We start from the raw sequence: 16,734 nt of genomic DNA, 5'->3' as shown, positions 1-16,734 counted from the left end.
CAAATCCTGCCAGGATCCTGCTCCAGTGTGGGTTCCTCTGTGCATGGACACACAAATCCTGCCAGGATCCTGCTCCAGTGTGGGTTCCCCTGTGCATGGACACACAAATCTTGCCAGGATCATGCTCCAGCACGGGCTCCTCCATGGACTGCATGTGGATTTCTGCTGCCCTGTGGATCCCCATGGGCTGCAGGGGCACAGCTGCCTCACCCTGGGCTGCACCACGGGCACCTGCAGCACCTCCTCCTCCTCCTCCTTCACTGACCTTGGTGTCTGCAGGGCTGCTCCTCTGGCAGGCTCTCCCTCCTCTCTCTGGCTGCCTTTTGCATTGTGCAGGTATTTTTATCCGTGGCTAGAGCAGGATGTGCATGGAGCAGGATGTGGATAGAGCAGGGCCGGCCCCGTGGGACAGAGCGAGAACATCCTTAACAACTTGTCGGTTAACAAGCTGTGAAAGGAGACAGACAGCCAGGAGCTGGCAGGAATGAAGGACACCTTCCCCCTCTGAGCACCTCCTGCTGCAGAGCCCTTCTCCTGAGCTCCCTGCCACTGCAGGGACAGCAGCTGAGGCACCTGCACCAGGCAGATCTGCTCCCTGCACCCCATCAATCCGGCAGCACTCACTCGTGCAGCAGCAGGAAAAGCCATCTCGTGGAGCAGCTCCTTTTGGGAAGGGCTCGGGAAAGATGTGGAACACAGCTCTGAGCAGCAGCTGAAGGGCAGCAGGCCGAGCCAGAGTGATGCCAAACCTTCTCTCACCCCACCAGCCTTCCTCACTCTGCCTCTGCCCCCTGGTTTGTGCTGGCAGCGTTGGCTTTGGCCCTGCATTCTGCCCTCCAGAAGGGGCCTGGCAGGTGCTGCCTTTGGTCCCCAGTGTGGCTCATCCTGGTGCTCATCCTGCTGAATCCCTGACAAGGCCAAAGGGCTGGGTGCTGTTGGGGTGCCACTGTCCCTTTATTCCTCCCCTGACAGGTACAAGCACATCCCCACCTCGCAGAGCACCCTGGCGAGCCAAGTGGTTAAAGACACACACAACTCTCAGCACCACATCCAGCAACTTCATAGCCCTGACAAGAGTGCAAATCCTTCCTGATGGACTGGAAAATTGGAAAGCCGGTGCTCACGCCGTGTTTCCTACAGACATCTCCGAGCTCCTGAAAGATGCACTCGGTGGCAGCCCCGGTTCCAGCCGTGTCGCTCACGTCATGCTAATTAAAACAGAGCCTGTGTTTTGTAACAGGATTTCCTTGGAGCCTATTTTACTGCTCAGTAACCACTTTCAAATATTTGAGGAAATAAAATCGCATCAAGTAAATAACTTTTGGATTGCTCACAGAAGGTTACTCTGGTTTGGGTTTTTTTTTTGTTCCCAAAGCCCACTGGAAGCAGCTGCGCTCATCGCAGTGACAGAGGATGGAAAATACACAGATTTCTGAGGCTGCTTGTAGTCTACATCAAAAGCTGTGTGTTATTTAATCAGACAAAGCCTATTTCATTAAAAAAAAACAACTGTCTGTACAAAATGGGATAACAAAGCACCCCAGCACTCGGCACTGACCTGGAATACCCAGGGAACATCTCTGCCTGCTGGCAGGATGGGCCGCGCTCACACCAGCCCATTTTGATGCCCACATCGCCTTTCCAGAAATGCCCTGGCACTCCTCTGCCTCATCCATCACTTATTACCCATTAACTTCCGAACCCAGCACCACCTGACTTGCAAGGGATGGATCACACACTTCCCTTTTTCCATGCTTTGCTATTCCAAGATCTCTGCTGCCGTTCTGGATGCCAAGGGAGCACATTCAGCTGACTCGGCGCAGCCTGGCTCCTCAGCCCTAAATCCTGCTCCCACATTCCTCAGTGAAGGAGAAGTTAAAAATGTACAGAAGGAAATGTCTGTGACACTGTGACATCCACAAAGCTGCGCTTGAAATGGCATCTTTGTATATTCATAACGGCAAAAAATACCGGAGAAGCAGAGGGCTGAGAGAGACTAATTCCATTTACTCCCGATCCAGGCTCTCCTCGTCCTTTCTGCCAAGGAGGAGAGAAGGAAGAGGAGCCATTTGCCATGGCCTTTGATAGCTCTCCATCAGACAATCCCCATCGCTGTTATCTGCGCTGGCAGCCTGGCTCTGTGCTGTTATCTCGTTGCCCGGGGTGCTGCCGCGAGAGCTCACCGCGCACTTGTTGAGTTCACGCTCGCTTTTCCTTCCTGCCGGACACACCTGATCCTCTGGAAACACCCCCTGTGGTGCTGTGCTGGCCACAGAGCAAGGGGCATCTCTGTCCTTGCTCCTGGGCTGCGACAGCCACCCCAGGAGCGCCCCAATGCATCAAAGAAGAGAAGGAAGGGTGCAATTTTGGGGGTGCAGAGGAGCCTGAAGTTCAGCCCCCCCCCAGCTGCATTTCTGCTCCCAGCACTGCAGCCTCAGGCTGGTCTCATCACAGCCTGTATTGGATCCCCCAATTATATTTAGAAACCAAAATATTTATATTTTGGATCTCCCAGGGGTTCAACCGTGGCCCTGCCATCCCCAGTGCCTGCATGGGCAGCACGAGCAGCGCTGCCCTGTCTGCACTCAGCTGCCCACAAACCCCCGCCATTACTCCTGGGTACAGTTTGCCCCCTCCATCATTCCTGGATACAAACAATTTGCCCCCTACATCATGCCAGGGTACAAATAATGTTTGCCCCCTGCATCATTCCAGGGTACAAACAGTTTGCCCCCTACATCATTCCAGGGTACAAACAGTTTGCCCCCTCCATCATTCCAGGGTACAAACAGTGTTTGCCCCCTACATCATGCCAGGGTACAAATAGTGTTTGCCCCCTGCATCATTCCAGGGTACAAACAGTTTGCCCCCTGCATCATTCCAGGGTACAAACAGATGCCCCTGTTGGTGCCCACGTTCTCAGGGTGCTGCTGCTCCAGCACAGGCTGCCCGGAGCCTCCTGGCACCAGTCCCTGTGCAGGGACGTGCCTCTGCTGCCTGCTCTGCGCCCGTGGGTGGGTGTGAGCGGATGCTGAGAGCAGAGGAGAGGCTTTCACACCTCCTCTCTGGTGATCTAAATGGCTTCACCAGTGCAGAGCACCCAAAGCCACCAGCCAAGCGCCCGATGGGTGCAAGTCATGTGAAGATGGTTTTCTTCTTGGATGCACGAACAGAAAGAGCAGCAGATGGAGCACAGCAATCTGTCTCAGCGGGGTCTGATCCTGCTTCTCCCCAGCTGGAGAACAGCAGGATTCTCTGCTCTGGGCCCTTGGCTGTCTGTCCCCCTCCACACAGATGGACAAGGCTCCCCCCAGGCACGGGCAGAGCTGCCACGTCGCCACGGGCTCCAGGCCGCGTAGGCAGGAGTTGGGATTTCACTGCAATAATTCACCAAACCTTGTAAAGGGTCAACAATTTATCAGCTCCCTCTCTCTGCCAAGGAAAGAGGAGTTCAGCACGCTGTGTTCTTCCACCATGAGATTTATGGCAGATTGTGCCAAATCCTGTTCCCGGGAGCTGGGCTGCCTGCTGATGCTCCCAGTGGGACTGGGGCAGCCCTCCTGGCTCTGCACACGAGGCACTGAGGGAGCTGAGAGCCCTCGCTGGGCCTGTGCTTGCTGCCTTTGCTTCCCAGGGAGCCCAGGATGGTTGCTGGTCTCACACAGAGCAGCCCAGAGCAGAGCTGGGTTTGTGTAACCCCCCAGAGGAACGTGCCTCCTCCCTGTGTGTCCCCAGGCTGGAACAGGATGCCAGAACCAGCAGGGACTTCACATCTGATTCCTCCACAGGTTTGTGCACGTACACAGAGCACAAACCCATGCAGGTGAGCGAGAAATGCCACCCTCTACGTCCATCTCTGTTCTGCTGCCCAGAAAGGGAGGATTCTGTAACACGGTCCCTGTCTGGAGAGCCGGGTTTCAGACGGAAAAGTCAAAGTCATTTAACGCAATCTGACCACGAGAGCGGGGACTGGAGAGGGCAGACAGCACCGCGCAGCACTCCTGACACCAGGAGCTGCTCGTGTTTGCTACAAACACCCTGCCAGCCCCGGAGGGCAGCCTCAGGCCCCAGCTCACTGCAGCGCCGGCACACACCGACCTCTCCCTTCCCCCACGAACAATCCACACTGGGAACCCCACCCAGACCCGGCTGCCTCTTCCTGGCATCCCAGCGCTGCCGAGGGGCTGGGCACAGGCGCCGCTTCAGTCGTCCCCAAGCCCCAGGCGAGTTTGCGGTGACTTTGCCAAGTCACCCGCGAGCGCATCCCGGAGTCCGTCCTTAGGTCTGGCACTGGGAGAGGGAGCGGGTCTGCGTGGGGACGGGGGACACGTGGGGCGAACAGAGAGCCCCTGGCTAAACACTCAGCCCCCACGGACACCCCCTGACCGAGACCGTGGGGCGGGAACACAGCGGGGACATAGGAGTGGAGACTAGAGGGACACCGGGGGCTGGGGACACACGGAGGGCTGGGGACACACGGAGGGCTGGGGACACACGGGAGGCTGGGGACACACGGGGGGTTGGGGACACACGGGGAGCTGGGGACACATGGAGGGTTGGGAACACACGGAGGGCTGGGGACACACGGAGGGCTGGGGACACACGGAGGGTTGGGGACACACGGAGGGTTGGGGACACACGGGGCTGTTCTCCCTGCGGGAGGGAGGGGAAGGGTCCGGCGCGGCTCCCGGGAGGCCGCGGCCCCCTGATCGCGCTCGGTTCCCGGTGCGGACGCGGCTCCCGGAGCGCTCCCGGCGGCGGGAGCTGTCCGCCCCGCGGTGCTGAGCCCCGCGCTCCGCCGGGCCCCGCTCCCGGCGCCGCTGCGCTTCTCCGCAATGCCAGAAGTTTCATCCCGGCCCGGGGAGCAGCGGGAGCGGGGGTCCCCCATCGGGGGTGGCTTCCAGCAGCCCTCCCCGCTCCCGCCGCCCCCTCCCCGGTCCCGGCTGCATCCCCCCGCGCCGGGCGGTGCCCCCTGCCCGGGCCGGGCGGCGCTGGGCCCCGGGCAGCCCCGGGGAGCCCCGCAGCCCCGCTCCGCCCCGCTTACCTGGCCGCGGGGCCGCGGGGGTGCCCAGCAGCAGCAGGGCGAGCAGGCACAGCCCGCGGGGCCCCGGCATCCTGCGGCGGGCGCGGCGGAGCCTCCGAGCCGAGCCGAGCCGATGCGATCTGATCCGAGCCGAGCCGAGCCGAGCGGGGCCGGGCCGGGCGGGGGCGGGCGCTGCCGGCGGAGCGGAGCCGAGCGGAGCCGAGCGGAGCGGAGGGAGCGGGGGCGCGGCGGAGGGCGGACCGGAGCGGGGAGCGCGGGGAGCGCGGAGCGAGCGGCGGGGGAGGGCGCCGGCGGCCGCTCCGGCCCCCGCGCAGCGCCGAGAGCTCCGGCCCCGCCCGCGGCTCCCCCCGCTCGCCCCGGCCCCAGCGAGCAGCCCCGGTACGGCTCCCGCAGCAGCACCGCGGTTTTCTCCGTCCTCCTCGGCTTCTTCCCCCTCCACGAGTCCCGGTCCTCCCCCACTCTGGTCAGTGCTCCCACTGCAGGCCCCCCATCAGCCTGACTCTTGTCCCATCTCACTGCCCCTTGTCTCCAAGCCCCCTACAGCATCCAAACCCCCCTCAGCACCCCAAGCCCCCTGTAGCATCCAAACTCCCGTCAGCACCCCAAGCCTTTCTCAATCCCTCTTCAAGCCCCGATGCACCCTCCTTCCCTCTCCTCCAGCTCCCCCAAAGCAGGCTGTGAACAGGGCAGAGGTGCTGATAGCTCCCTTGGGATCAGGGATGCTCCGGGGCTTCTGGCCCTGATGCTGGAGGGAGCTGCAGCTGTGACCTGCCTGACCTCACTGGGGCACTGAGAACCCACTGTTTGTGGGTGCTGCTTAGGGCCCCCCGTAATGTTGGGCTGGCCAAAGGAAGCAGCACACAGGCAGTCCCTGCTCGGGACCTGGCCCTAGAGATTCTCAGCTCCCTTGCCTGGAGGGGAAACGTGGTCTGGATGGCTCCCAGGAATCCGCTGCCCATCCCACCAGCAGGAGCAGTGATCCCAGGGCTCCCAGCAGGCCCCTGCTGAGCCTTCAGAGCACACGTTGCGAATACACCGACTTTGAGAAGAACAGAAACAGAGGCTTGGCTCTCCTGAAATCCCAGGTGCTGCCCTGAAATGTTTGCTGTGAATCACCTCCCGGGCAGAGCGCCTGGTCCTCCCCGGACCTGTCAGCTCCAAGAGCCAGAGCGATGTCAGGAGTGCACAATACCAGTGTCAAACAGCACGAGACGCAGCCCAGCCCCTTCCCTAAAGAGCCGCTTTGTTGATGCTGCCATCTGAGAAGTCCCCCTGCTACCTTCGCGGGAACAATCACACTGATCCCGTTACCTCAGCAACAACCATCGCGCTCCGGTGTCACCACCGGTGCCACGGCAGCACGCACCGAGGCAAGGAGCTGTCCAAACACGGGGACCGGTCCTGCTGAGCTCCCTCCCGCCGCTGGAAGCGGAGGCAGCAGCCCGGGGATGCTGCAGGTCATTTGCATTCCCGGTGTCGCTCCCAGCCGCTGCCAGCTGGGAGCAGTTGGGCAGCAGGCTCGAGAAGAACAAAAATAAGAAAGAGAGGGAAAGCAGCGAGAGGTGCGGCGTGTTATTTAACACTGTTACTCTCATGCCCAACTGGGACTCGCCTGCTCAGAGGTTTAATTTGGTCGAACAAAGCTTGTGGCACAGCGAGCCCAGCCTGCACTGCTCCCCCTCTGCTTCATCCCGACCTGCCGGTGCTAAAGATAAGAGTTGTCTCTCATTTGGCAGCTCTCCTTGAGTGATTTTTATTGTGCTCATCTGCATTGTAGTAAACTCCTAAGATAGCCAGATAATAACAGCAGTGCCATGGAAACAGGCAGGGAAAAGAGACCAAACACCGTATTTGTGATGCACAAATGCCCACGAAGTGGCAAAAGTTGTTAGTGATGGAGAGGCAACGGTGAAGCTCAAGCCTCAGCTGCTCAGCCAGGCTTAGGGGGTGCAGGTGGGCCCAGCTCCCATGAGGCTGCACCCCATGAGCATCCAGGGCATCACACCTGGGGAAGGAGGGACCTGCTGCTGGGAATTGTGCTGCCTGGGCTCCTCCTGTCCCTCCAACAGCTTTGCTGGGGGCTCAGGGGAGCTGGGAAGCTGGGATGAAGCACGGGATGCACGGCGGGATGCTGCTATGATTGGAGTCATTTCCCTCCCGCAGCGGCGCCGGGGCCTAATGGGCTGTGAAATCTCACCCGGAGGAACAGCAGGGGTGACTGTGGAGCTCCTGGGATCTCCGTGCTCCTGCTGCTCCCCTGAAACACCAGGGACCTGCTGCCACCCTGAAACCCCTGCAGCTGGAGCAGCTCCTGCAGCCCTGGCATGGTTGGGCATGGCTGGGCATGGCTGGGCACGGCTGCATGCACAGCCCAGCTCCACAGCAGGAAAAGAACAGACAGGAGTGGGCAAAACGTGGCCTCTTGAGCTCCTCCAGCACCACTCAGGGCCAGAGATGTGGTCAGAAACCTGAGGCATTCCAAGAAACAAGACAAACATCTCCCGAGGCCACTTTATGGGCATTGCTCTAATTAGCACCGTGTTCATCGGCCATTACCTCAGACCTTTGATTAACAGTGGAGAGAATCAATAACTGCTCTAAAAAACTCAGATAAGTTTCACAGCTAATTTTAATTTCACATTTTAATCTTGTATTAATGTCAATCTTAATTACCATAATTAAGTCAGATGTGACTTAGCAGGAGCAGCTTGGAGATAAGATGTTCAAGGCAGACGGTGCCTTTCTGGTGCTGCTCACTGGGGTTTGGGAAGGGGCTGATGACAGGGACCAGGGGGGTCCCACAGGGATGAAAGAGACCAGGGGGGTCCCACAGGGAGCACAGGACACCCACTTTCTGTCCTTCCCAATGTCCCCAGCCTGGGGTTTGTCCCCTGGAGCTGCTCAGAGTTGCTTTGCCCTTTGGCAAAGATTGCTTTCATTTTGGGTGCCCCCAGCCCCAGCACCGGGCAGCACAGGGATGTGACAGCCCCACGGTGCCAGCCATGCCTGCACTCCCCTTGTCACAGCAGCTGAGATCCATGAGATCCGAGCTGCCCAGAAAATCAATCCCTCATTTATTCCCGCGCCTGCGGTGCCGCAGCCGCCGGCGCTGCCGCGTTTGCTCTGCAGTTGTGCCCCATCCATCCATCGATCGCCGCCCTCTCACAGCTCCCCTGTGCCCACAGGGCAGAGACAGCGCTGCCAGGGGCTCCAACCAGCCTGTGGAACCCTGCACACATCCAGCCTTGGGATCCTGCAGCAGCTGCCCTGCAGCGGGGTGGCTCAGACCCCACAGGCAGCTCCTGCAGCCCCAGGATGGAGATGGGGACAGAGATGCTTTGGGGACAGAGCCCACCAGGACAGAGCCCTGACTCTGTGTGAGCCATCAGAAATACACTGAGGGTTATTTTGAGGGTCCAGCTGCTCCTGGGGTTCCCATGAGGGCACAGAGGGCATGCAGGGGTGTGATGGTGTTCACAGGGGTGTCAGGATGAGGGAAGAGATGAGGATCTGACTCCGTGTTTCAGAAGGCTTGATTTATTATTTTATGATATATATTACATTAAAACTATACTAAAAGAATAGAAGAAAGGATTTCATCAGAAGGCTGGCTGAGAGTAGAAAAGCCAAGAATGATAACAAAGGTTTGTGGCTCGGGCTCTGTGTCCGAGGCAGCTCATTGGGATTGGCCATTAATTAGAAATGACCAACATGGGCCAATCACAGATGCACCTGTTGCATTCCACAGCAGCAGATAATCAATGTTTACATTTTGTTCCTGAGGCCTCTCAGCTTCTCAGGAGGAAATTCCTAAGGAAAGGGTTTTCCATAAAAGATGTCTGTGACACAGGGGGTGCCAGGCTGCTGCCCCTCCTGCCCTCTGCCCACACTGGGGAGCTCCCTTGGGAAGCTTCCACCCCTCCTCCACTGTGCCCAGAGGGGCTTCAATGGCACCAGGAAGCGGAAAAATAACCTCAGCTTTGGGCTTGGAAGCAGAGGTGCCCCGTAGTGCAGCTGAAAGGCGGCTCTGAGGAGCCGTGCCCGGGCTGGGGGCACTGCTGCTGAGTGGCAATATTGTCCCAGGGCAGAAAAGGCCTTTGTGCCTCTGAGATGGCAGAGCCACTCCAGCCTTTGGGTTTGGGAGCGGGGCTGATTGCCTGCTTTGCCTCCCAAGCACGGCGCTGAATGGGGGGTTTGAGGCCAGGCTGGCACGCTGCCCCTCTGAGCCAGAGCCAGCGGGCACAGCTGGGTGCCCGCTCAGGAGGGAAGCCCTTGTTCCTTGTCAACAGAAGAAGACTTTGCACAGCTTGAAAATAGGCTCCCTGTTGCCCACTGGGGTTTGGAGGGGGCTGAGGGAAACGAACCCTCTGAGGGGAAGGCAGGGATGCACAGCAGCATCCCTGTGGGGCTGGAGGGATGGCACAGCCTGCCCAGGGTGCTGCTGTGTCCCCAGAGCCACCTCTGCACCCCTCAATGTCCCTGTGTGGGTCACCCCTTCACAGTCCTTTATCCCCCCATGGAGCAAAATCTCCCCTTGTGCTCCAGGACTGGAGCCTGGGAGCACCTACCTGGGCCCACAGCTCCTTAATTCCCCAGCCAGAAATCAGGACATTGTTTTATGCTCCATGCATAATTCATCATTCAGGGCTTAATTAACTGAAGTTCCTCGTGGCAATGCCTGGAGAGGCTCCCACCAGCTCCAGGCACTTGCAGCCACTCCACTCCATGGCTGCCAGGCTCCTTCCCAAGGCACTGGTGCTGTTCTGCTTGCTGTATCCACATTTCACTGCTGTGCTGTGATGTCCCAAAAGTTTTCAAGACTTTTCTGCTGTGATTTTCAGTTCTTTGTAGCTCCAGCAGGATTTGCATCAGTCACGGAGCAGCCAGTGGCTCCATGGTTCCCCCCATCCTGACCATCCCCACAAATCCTGGAGAGATCTGCAAATCTGCCTTCTACAAATCTGCCTTTCAGCTGGAAAATACCTGCTCTGGGGAGGCTTTCCTACCTTGTCCTCCCTTCTCTGCATCCATTCCAGAGTCAGTATTCCTGCCAGGACTGCTGGTGTTTACTCATTGCATCCCATATAAATTGCGAGAGAGATTACACTGATACATAAAACAGCATTTGTAAATCCAGGAGTGCACAGAGATGCTGTCCTCTCTTGCAATTCCTCCTTGAGGAATAACAAGAAGTTTTTATGAAGTGAGGCAGAGTGCAGCATGATTTTACTGCGATCCCACTGCCTCTGGAGAGAGGGATTTCTTTGCCTCTGCATTACTCCACACTCACTGTAATCCATTAATTGTCTTCAGGAGGATGCTCTGGCTGTCTCCCTCACATCTGTGCATTTCAGAGTGTCCTGATCCAGGCAGGAGGGCCCAGCACCAGTGCTCAGCACCCTGAGCCAGGCAGGAATGCCCAGGAAGGCCGGGGGTGTCTGCAGGACAGGATGAGCTGGATGCAGCCCTCAGCACCAGCCACAGGTAAATATTTTTCATTTGTCTGGCTCAAATAATTTCCCCATGGGAACCATAAAAGCATTCTGTGAGGAACTGATGCAATCAGCATTCCTCGGTGATGCTGATTGGGAATAATCCCTGAGTTGTTGGAGCCACTGGAGAGAGAGGGGGTGAGCACCAGTGGGTGGGAGGGAAAGGAACAGGAAACAAGGGAAAAGAAGGAAATCACAGATTCCAGTCTGTTACCAGTAACCATGGCACTGTGAAAGGCAGGCTTTGTCCAACAGCTGATTGTGATCTGAGAGGGGATGATGCATTTGAGGGAGGGAGGGAGGGAGGTATCCCATGGCTGCCGTGGGTTGCTGTGATGGATTGGATGTGGCAGCAGGCACATTCTCCTGGAATCGCTGTGATGCAGTATCAGCACAGCGCTTCCTCAGCGGGGAACTCACTGGCTCACGGACACATCCAGGGAACAGACAGACGAGGAGAATCACCCCCACAAGGAGGAATTAGTAATGAGCCCGCTCAGACCTGGGCCTGCAGGCAACCCCCAAACCCCTGGAGAGGCTGCACAAGCCAGGATCGGTGGCTGGTTACCAGAGCAAGGACCTGCAGCCACACAGCACAGCCCTGATCACAGCACACAGCCAATTACTCTGCCAAAGCAGAATCACTCATTTCTGTGCCATGAAACTGGGGTTGGAGGGTCCCAGGGACTGGAAGGTCCCTCTGCAGTGGCCAAAGCAGACGGCATTGCTCAGATCCCAGAAAACCCCTGCAGATGGAGCAGGGATGGTGCTCTGCTCCCCCACATCTCTGCAGGGGCAGTGTCAGCCTCGCAGAGCCCCTCCTGATGGCCTGGCCAGCAAAGCCTTGGGCCAGCAGGGCCACACCTGCACCTCCCCTGCTTTGGGCACCCCAAAGGACCAGAATCCACGAACTGGGCGGCACAAGGAGCAGGACAATGCCACAAACTGCAGCTGTACCTCGCAGGGGAGCTGACAGCCCCCTCCCAGCCCACCCCTGTGTCCTCCCCGCTGCCCCAGGCTCGGCTTTCTCTGCAGAGCCTGCTCGCGCTCTTTGTGGGGGGAGGAAAAAGGGATTTGTACTAAAGCTCTTTGCATGAAAAAATAAAATCCATACTGTGCTGCTTTGCTCTGCCCCGGCTCCCAAGCTGTGATGTTTCATTGATTAGCTTGTAAGAGCTTGGAGCAGAGCCCGTGCTTTGCTGGGAGCGTTTCCGCAGCTCCCGCAGGTGGAGAGCCATTAACCGCCCCCAGCCTGTCCCTCCGCCTCCCGGGAGACTCTGCCGGAGGCTCGGGGCTTGTTTAAAGAGGAAAAGCCCTAAAACACAGCCCCCACAGCGTGGCCGGGGTCCTCACGCCTCACCCTGGGATGGGGACGTGGTGGGGTCCCCACGCAAAGCGTCACCCCGCTGCCCATCCCGCAGCTCTGGGATAATAACTCCGAACAAAAGCACAACATTTCACTCGTGCAGAGCTGTTGTGGAGCTCGCTGGAGCGTCCTGCTGCGGGTGTCAGGGTGATGGGAGGCCGGCAATAACCCCGGGCACTCCCTGAGCGCTGCTGTGCTCTGGGATTTGTGGGGATGGCAGGGCTAACGTGGCTCCTGATGCTCCATCCAGGCCCAGGATTTGCTGGAGGGGCTCATCCCTGGATGTCCCCTGAGCTCCAGGCCATGGCTGTACCCAGGGGGTCGCTCTGAGTGTTTTGGAAGGGTGGGCAGAGACCCCAACATGGTGCCAAGGGCTCTGCAGGGATCTGGGCAGGATGGGAGCAGCAGGAGGGAGGCTGGGGACAAAAACCAGAGCAGGATCCCGGTGCTAAAGTGATCTCAGCTTTTATTATTATAAAAAGAAAGGCCTAAAGCAAGGGCGTCAAGCAGGAGTGTTCCCTCAAGGATGGAGCAGTGCTGGCGCTGGGGCTGCTCAGCAGCGATGGCCCTGATGGAGGAGCACAATTCAGTAGGTCAGAAGCCCCTTTTTATCCTGTTTTTTGTCCCTTTGGGTTGGTTTCTTTTTGGATCCTTCGTTTGCATGAAGGTTTAACGTTGATTGGCCCATTACAGCTCTGTCCAGGCTGGCTCGTGGTGCACTTTACTGAGGTGTGTTATGGTACTGTATTTCTTATAACTACACTTCTAACCCCTTTCACAATATAATAACCAAACTAACATTACATGCTTAACGATCTATCAACTATTTTACAACAGTTTTTACCTTATTTTTAACGCTGGGGAGGAGGAGGAGCAGCAAACAACAAGTATGGAGTGCTGGCAGAGCTGCAGCATGTGTGGTGAGAAATGCAGCACGAACTGCCATGGGATTTAGGCAATGCACTGCAGGAATCACCGACCTCACTGCCCAGGGCTGTGGCTGCTGCTGCCTGTGCCCCTGCAGGGGTTTTGGTGAGTGTGCTACACTCCTTTGGTGGGAAAACCCATGGATTCCTGCATCTGCAGCACGCTGGGAGTAGTGCCTGTGTCCCCTGGGAAGGTGCTGCCTCTCCATGGCATGGGACACAGAGCTGCCACTCGTCCTCTGCCCACCTGTCCCACCTGGCATGGACTGAGGCGCCACCCCAGGATGGTTCTGAGCATGGTTCCCTTCCCATCCCATCCCATCCCATCCCATCCCATCCCATCCCATCCCATCCCATCCCATCCCATCCCAATTCCAGCCCTGTGAGAGACATTTCCAGCTGCAGGCAATGAGTGTGTGAGGCACCGAGTTGCTCTGTGTGTGTGTGTGTGCCAGCTGAGTGACACGGGCGTGTCCCAGAGCAGCTGAGCTCTCTGTGAGCCCCGGGGAGGTGGCCCTGTCCCCGTCCTGTCACCCGGAGGTGGCACCAGAGCTCAGAGCTGCTCAGGCTGCGGCTCAGGCGGGGCTGGCAAGGAGGCTGCGGGTTAAAGGAGGTCACTTTATTGCAGTCAGCACTGCTGGGATCCCTGAGCAGCCACGGGGTTAATGGAATAAACCAGGGAAATTTGCAGAGCTCTCCCCAGCGCTCAGGAGATCGGTTTTTGTTTTGTGTTAGGCAGTGGAAGCTCCGCTCTCTCTGAGCTGGCCATTGGGATGACAGAGCGAGGGCTGGTTTGGATTCCCAGGAGGGGATCAAATACTCCACATATATAGTTTCTATTTTGACATTCTGTTATAACCCAAAACTATATTCAACACACCACTTAAGAAAATTAATACAGCATAACTTTCTAACATAACACATAAAAGCTCCTTGGGAAAGGTGCTGCACCAGCCCCAGGCCCCCAGAGTCTTGGTGTCCCTGAGGCCACCATGTGCCCATGAGGGACACGGGACACACAGCCCAGCTGAGTGCAGGGAGGACACAACATCATGAGGGATTTAATAGGGGAGAACCATCCTGACAGCCCACGTGTAGGTCTAATAATTTACTACAACCGTTTTTATGGCAGAGCGCAAAAATCTAAAATAAGGCTGGGAATTGTCAGAGAATCCCACACGGAGCTGAATTTTTGCGTAATCAGAAATTCTGGAGGCACAGCTTTTAAGCTCCAGTGGCTTCCTTTGGAATCTGAGGTGTTCCCCAGGCTCCCACAGTCCTGGTGATGGGGTGATCTTTTCTGATGAAGATCTCCAGTGCTCTTGTCCAGCCTCAGTGATTTTGGGAGCTCCCAGGGATCCCTTCTCTGCTCTGATTCTGGAGAGTAGCCCCCCAACCCTGCACCCTCCTGTGAAAAATGGGTATTTTACGATTGGCTTTTTGCAAATTCTATAAAGCATATTATACGTGTTATGTTAGAAAGTTATGCTGTATTGATTTTCTTAAGTAGTGTGTTAAATATAGTTTTAGATTATAACATAATGTTAAAATAGAAACTATGTATGTGGGATATTTTTTTAAAGAAAGGAATGAGGTACTTGCAGTGAGATAGCAGCCACAGGACACCTAAATCTTTCAGAGAAAGAGAATTTATTGCTCCATTATCAGAAGAAACGAAATTCTTCCTGCCTTGCTCAGGAAGATGCTGTCAGGATTAGGAGGAAGAAGCTGACACTGACCAGACAGAATCCTGTGTTTGAATGGAATTTATGCATCATGTATGAGATGTATGAATATGCAACAGGCTGTTGTTTTTAAGGGTTAATCCTCTGTCAACGTGGGTCCTTTCTCAGGCTTATTTTGCCCAGAAAGAGGTACCTGGGCATCTGTAACTCTTTGTTTCTATTGTCTCATATTGTCCTAAATCCAAATTGTCCTAATTACTCTAATTATATTATGCTTTTAATAATCATTTTATTACTATTTTACTTTTAAAATTTTAAAAATGAGTGATTGGCGTTTTTCACCCTCCTGACCCCCCTCCTGCTGTCCCGGCCTCTCTGCAGGGCCCAGGGAATGCACTGAGAGGTTTTATTTCTCAGGCCCAAGCTCTCCATTCCCCTCCACGTGGCACAGGGCTGTCCCTGGAGCGTGACATCAAGCACCGAGGTAATTCTGCCTGCAGTGCTAACCCTGAGCCCTTATCACAATCACTCCCAGGGCCGCTGGATGATACTTGGTAATTACGTGGCTCTTTCATCTGGGATCTCAGAGCACTTAGGGATCAATTAATTACACTTTCAGCAGGCTCTGGCCCCGGTGCCAGATGCAGATCAATAATCCCTCCCCTGGGAGAGGCTGGCTCTGAGTGACACAGCCCTGCCAGCACAGGATGGTGCCCAGGGAAGGTGAAGGATGAGGGCATGGAAAGCTTATGGGGCAGAATCACAGCATTTCAGTCAGATAAAGCCTCTAAGATTTTCAAATCCAAACTTTAACTGCAGGAACTCAGCACATCCCTTTGGATGTCCAGAGTTGCAGAGAACCTCGTCAGGGGGCTCAGAGACCCTGGCACGCTGCCCAGAATACCTGGGGGTTTGATTTTGGCCCCTGGAGCAAGTTACCAGCTTTGTATGAGGACCTGAAAGTCACAGAGGTTTGAATGGTGTAATAATAAAATTATCACAGGGTGAAAATGTCAATTTTAGGATTTTTGGGGTTATGGGGACAAGATAGAGGAATCTGGGCATGTCCAGCCTTTCTCCTTCTTCTTCTTGTTCTCCATTTTCTGCAGTGATGTTGGCACTTTGGGATTGGTTTAGAGTAGAAGTGCACTGTCTAACACAGGTGATAGGTGTTGGGAATTAAGTGTAAATATGTTGTATGTAGTTTGTAGTATAAAAGGGCCAGAGTGCCTGTGGCTGCCCTGCTGAGCAGATCTCGGCTGGACAGAAAGAAAATTTTATAGATAAGAATGAATAAACAACCTCAAGACCGAAAAGTGAAGAGTCCTGACTCGTTCTTCAGTTGTGCGGACCGAAGCAGAGACATCCTGCACATCTCAGGGCAGCAATTATCAACCAAAAACCCGAGACTTAACCAAGCTCAGGAGGGTCCTGAGCCCTGCCAGCTCTTCCCCACCCTCCACAGGCTTTGTTCCCCTGCTGTTGGAGACAGATGGGAGAGGGGAAGTGCCAGCAGCTCCTCCTGGTCCTCACAGCCCCAGGACAAGCTGTTGGCTTGTTGGACACACCAGCACTGGGAGGAGTCCTGGCAGGAGCCACCTGAGCACGGGTCATGAATCTCCTGCCAGAGGGGAGCCAGGCTGCACCCAGGTCTGGATTTATAAATGTAAATTAGATGGAAAGCAGGAGTTGCCCTCAGGGCATGCAGGGGTGGAAAATACACGGTCTCCTGTTGAAAATTCTTCAGGGTTTTCATTGGTTACTGCAGGAGGAGAAAACTCACAGGGCTGGGGAGGTGCTGGAGGAGGGAAGGAGCTGCAGGAGGATTTGGGGGCAGAATGGGAGGGTAGAAAGCTGCCAAAAGCTGCGGGTCCATGGCAGCTCCATCCCTCCTGGCAGCAGGGGAAGGATGGGGTCAGACGAGGACCTGAGGCCCTCAGGCAGGGTCGAGGATTAAGCCCAGCTGGATCTGGGGGTTTCTGGGGTGTCAGGAGCCAGCCAAGGGCCAGTCATGCTGACAGCCCACAGGGCTTCTCACCTCTCATTACAAGAAGCTTTTCCTCACAGACCTGTTCTGTGCTGATATAAATGACACAAATGGGGAGAGTTATTAATATAATATAATATAATATAATATAATATAATATAATATAATATAATATAATATAATATAATATAATATAATATAATATAATATAATATAATATAATATAATATAATA

The 16,734-nt window shown here is 55.9% G+C and overlaps 1 protein-coding gene across 2 annotated transcripts in view; it reads right to left on the bottom strand.

The window, feature by feature from the left end:
* Nucleotides 1–5,136, bottom strand: part of SEZ6L (seizure related 6 homolog like) — a 43,534-nt gene extending 38,398 nt beyond the window's left edge. For both annotated transcript variants that reach the window (XM_058037022.1, XM_058037023.1), the window contains exon 1: nt 5,045–5,136. In XM_058037022.1, coding sequence (XP_057893005.1) covers nt 5,045–5,114 — 70 coding nt within the window. In that variant the 5' untranslated portion in view covers nt 5,115–5,136. The remainder of the gene's footprint in view (nt 1–5,044) is intronic.
* Nucleotides 5,137–16,734: the final 11,598 nt, after the last annotated feature.

Source organism: Melospiza georgiana, chromosome 18 (genome assembly GCF_028018845.1).
Source record: "Melospiza georgiana isolate bMelGeo1 chromosome 18, bMelGeo1.pri, whole genome shotgun sequence".
Lineage (NCBI taxonomy): Eukaryota > Metazoa > Chordata > Aves > Passeriformes > Passerellidae > Melospiza > Melospiza georgiana.
Note: the sequence above shows the minus strand (reverse complement) of the source record. Positions and strands in the feature narration are given on the sequence as shown.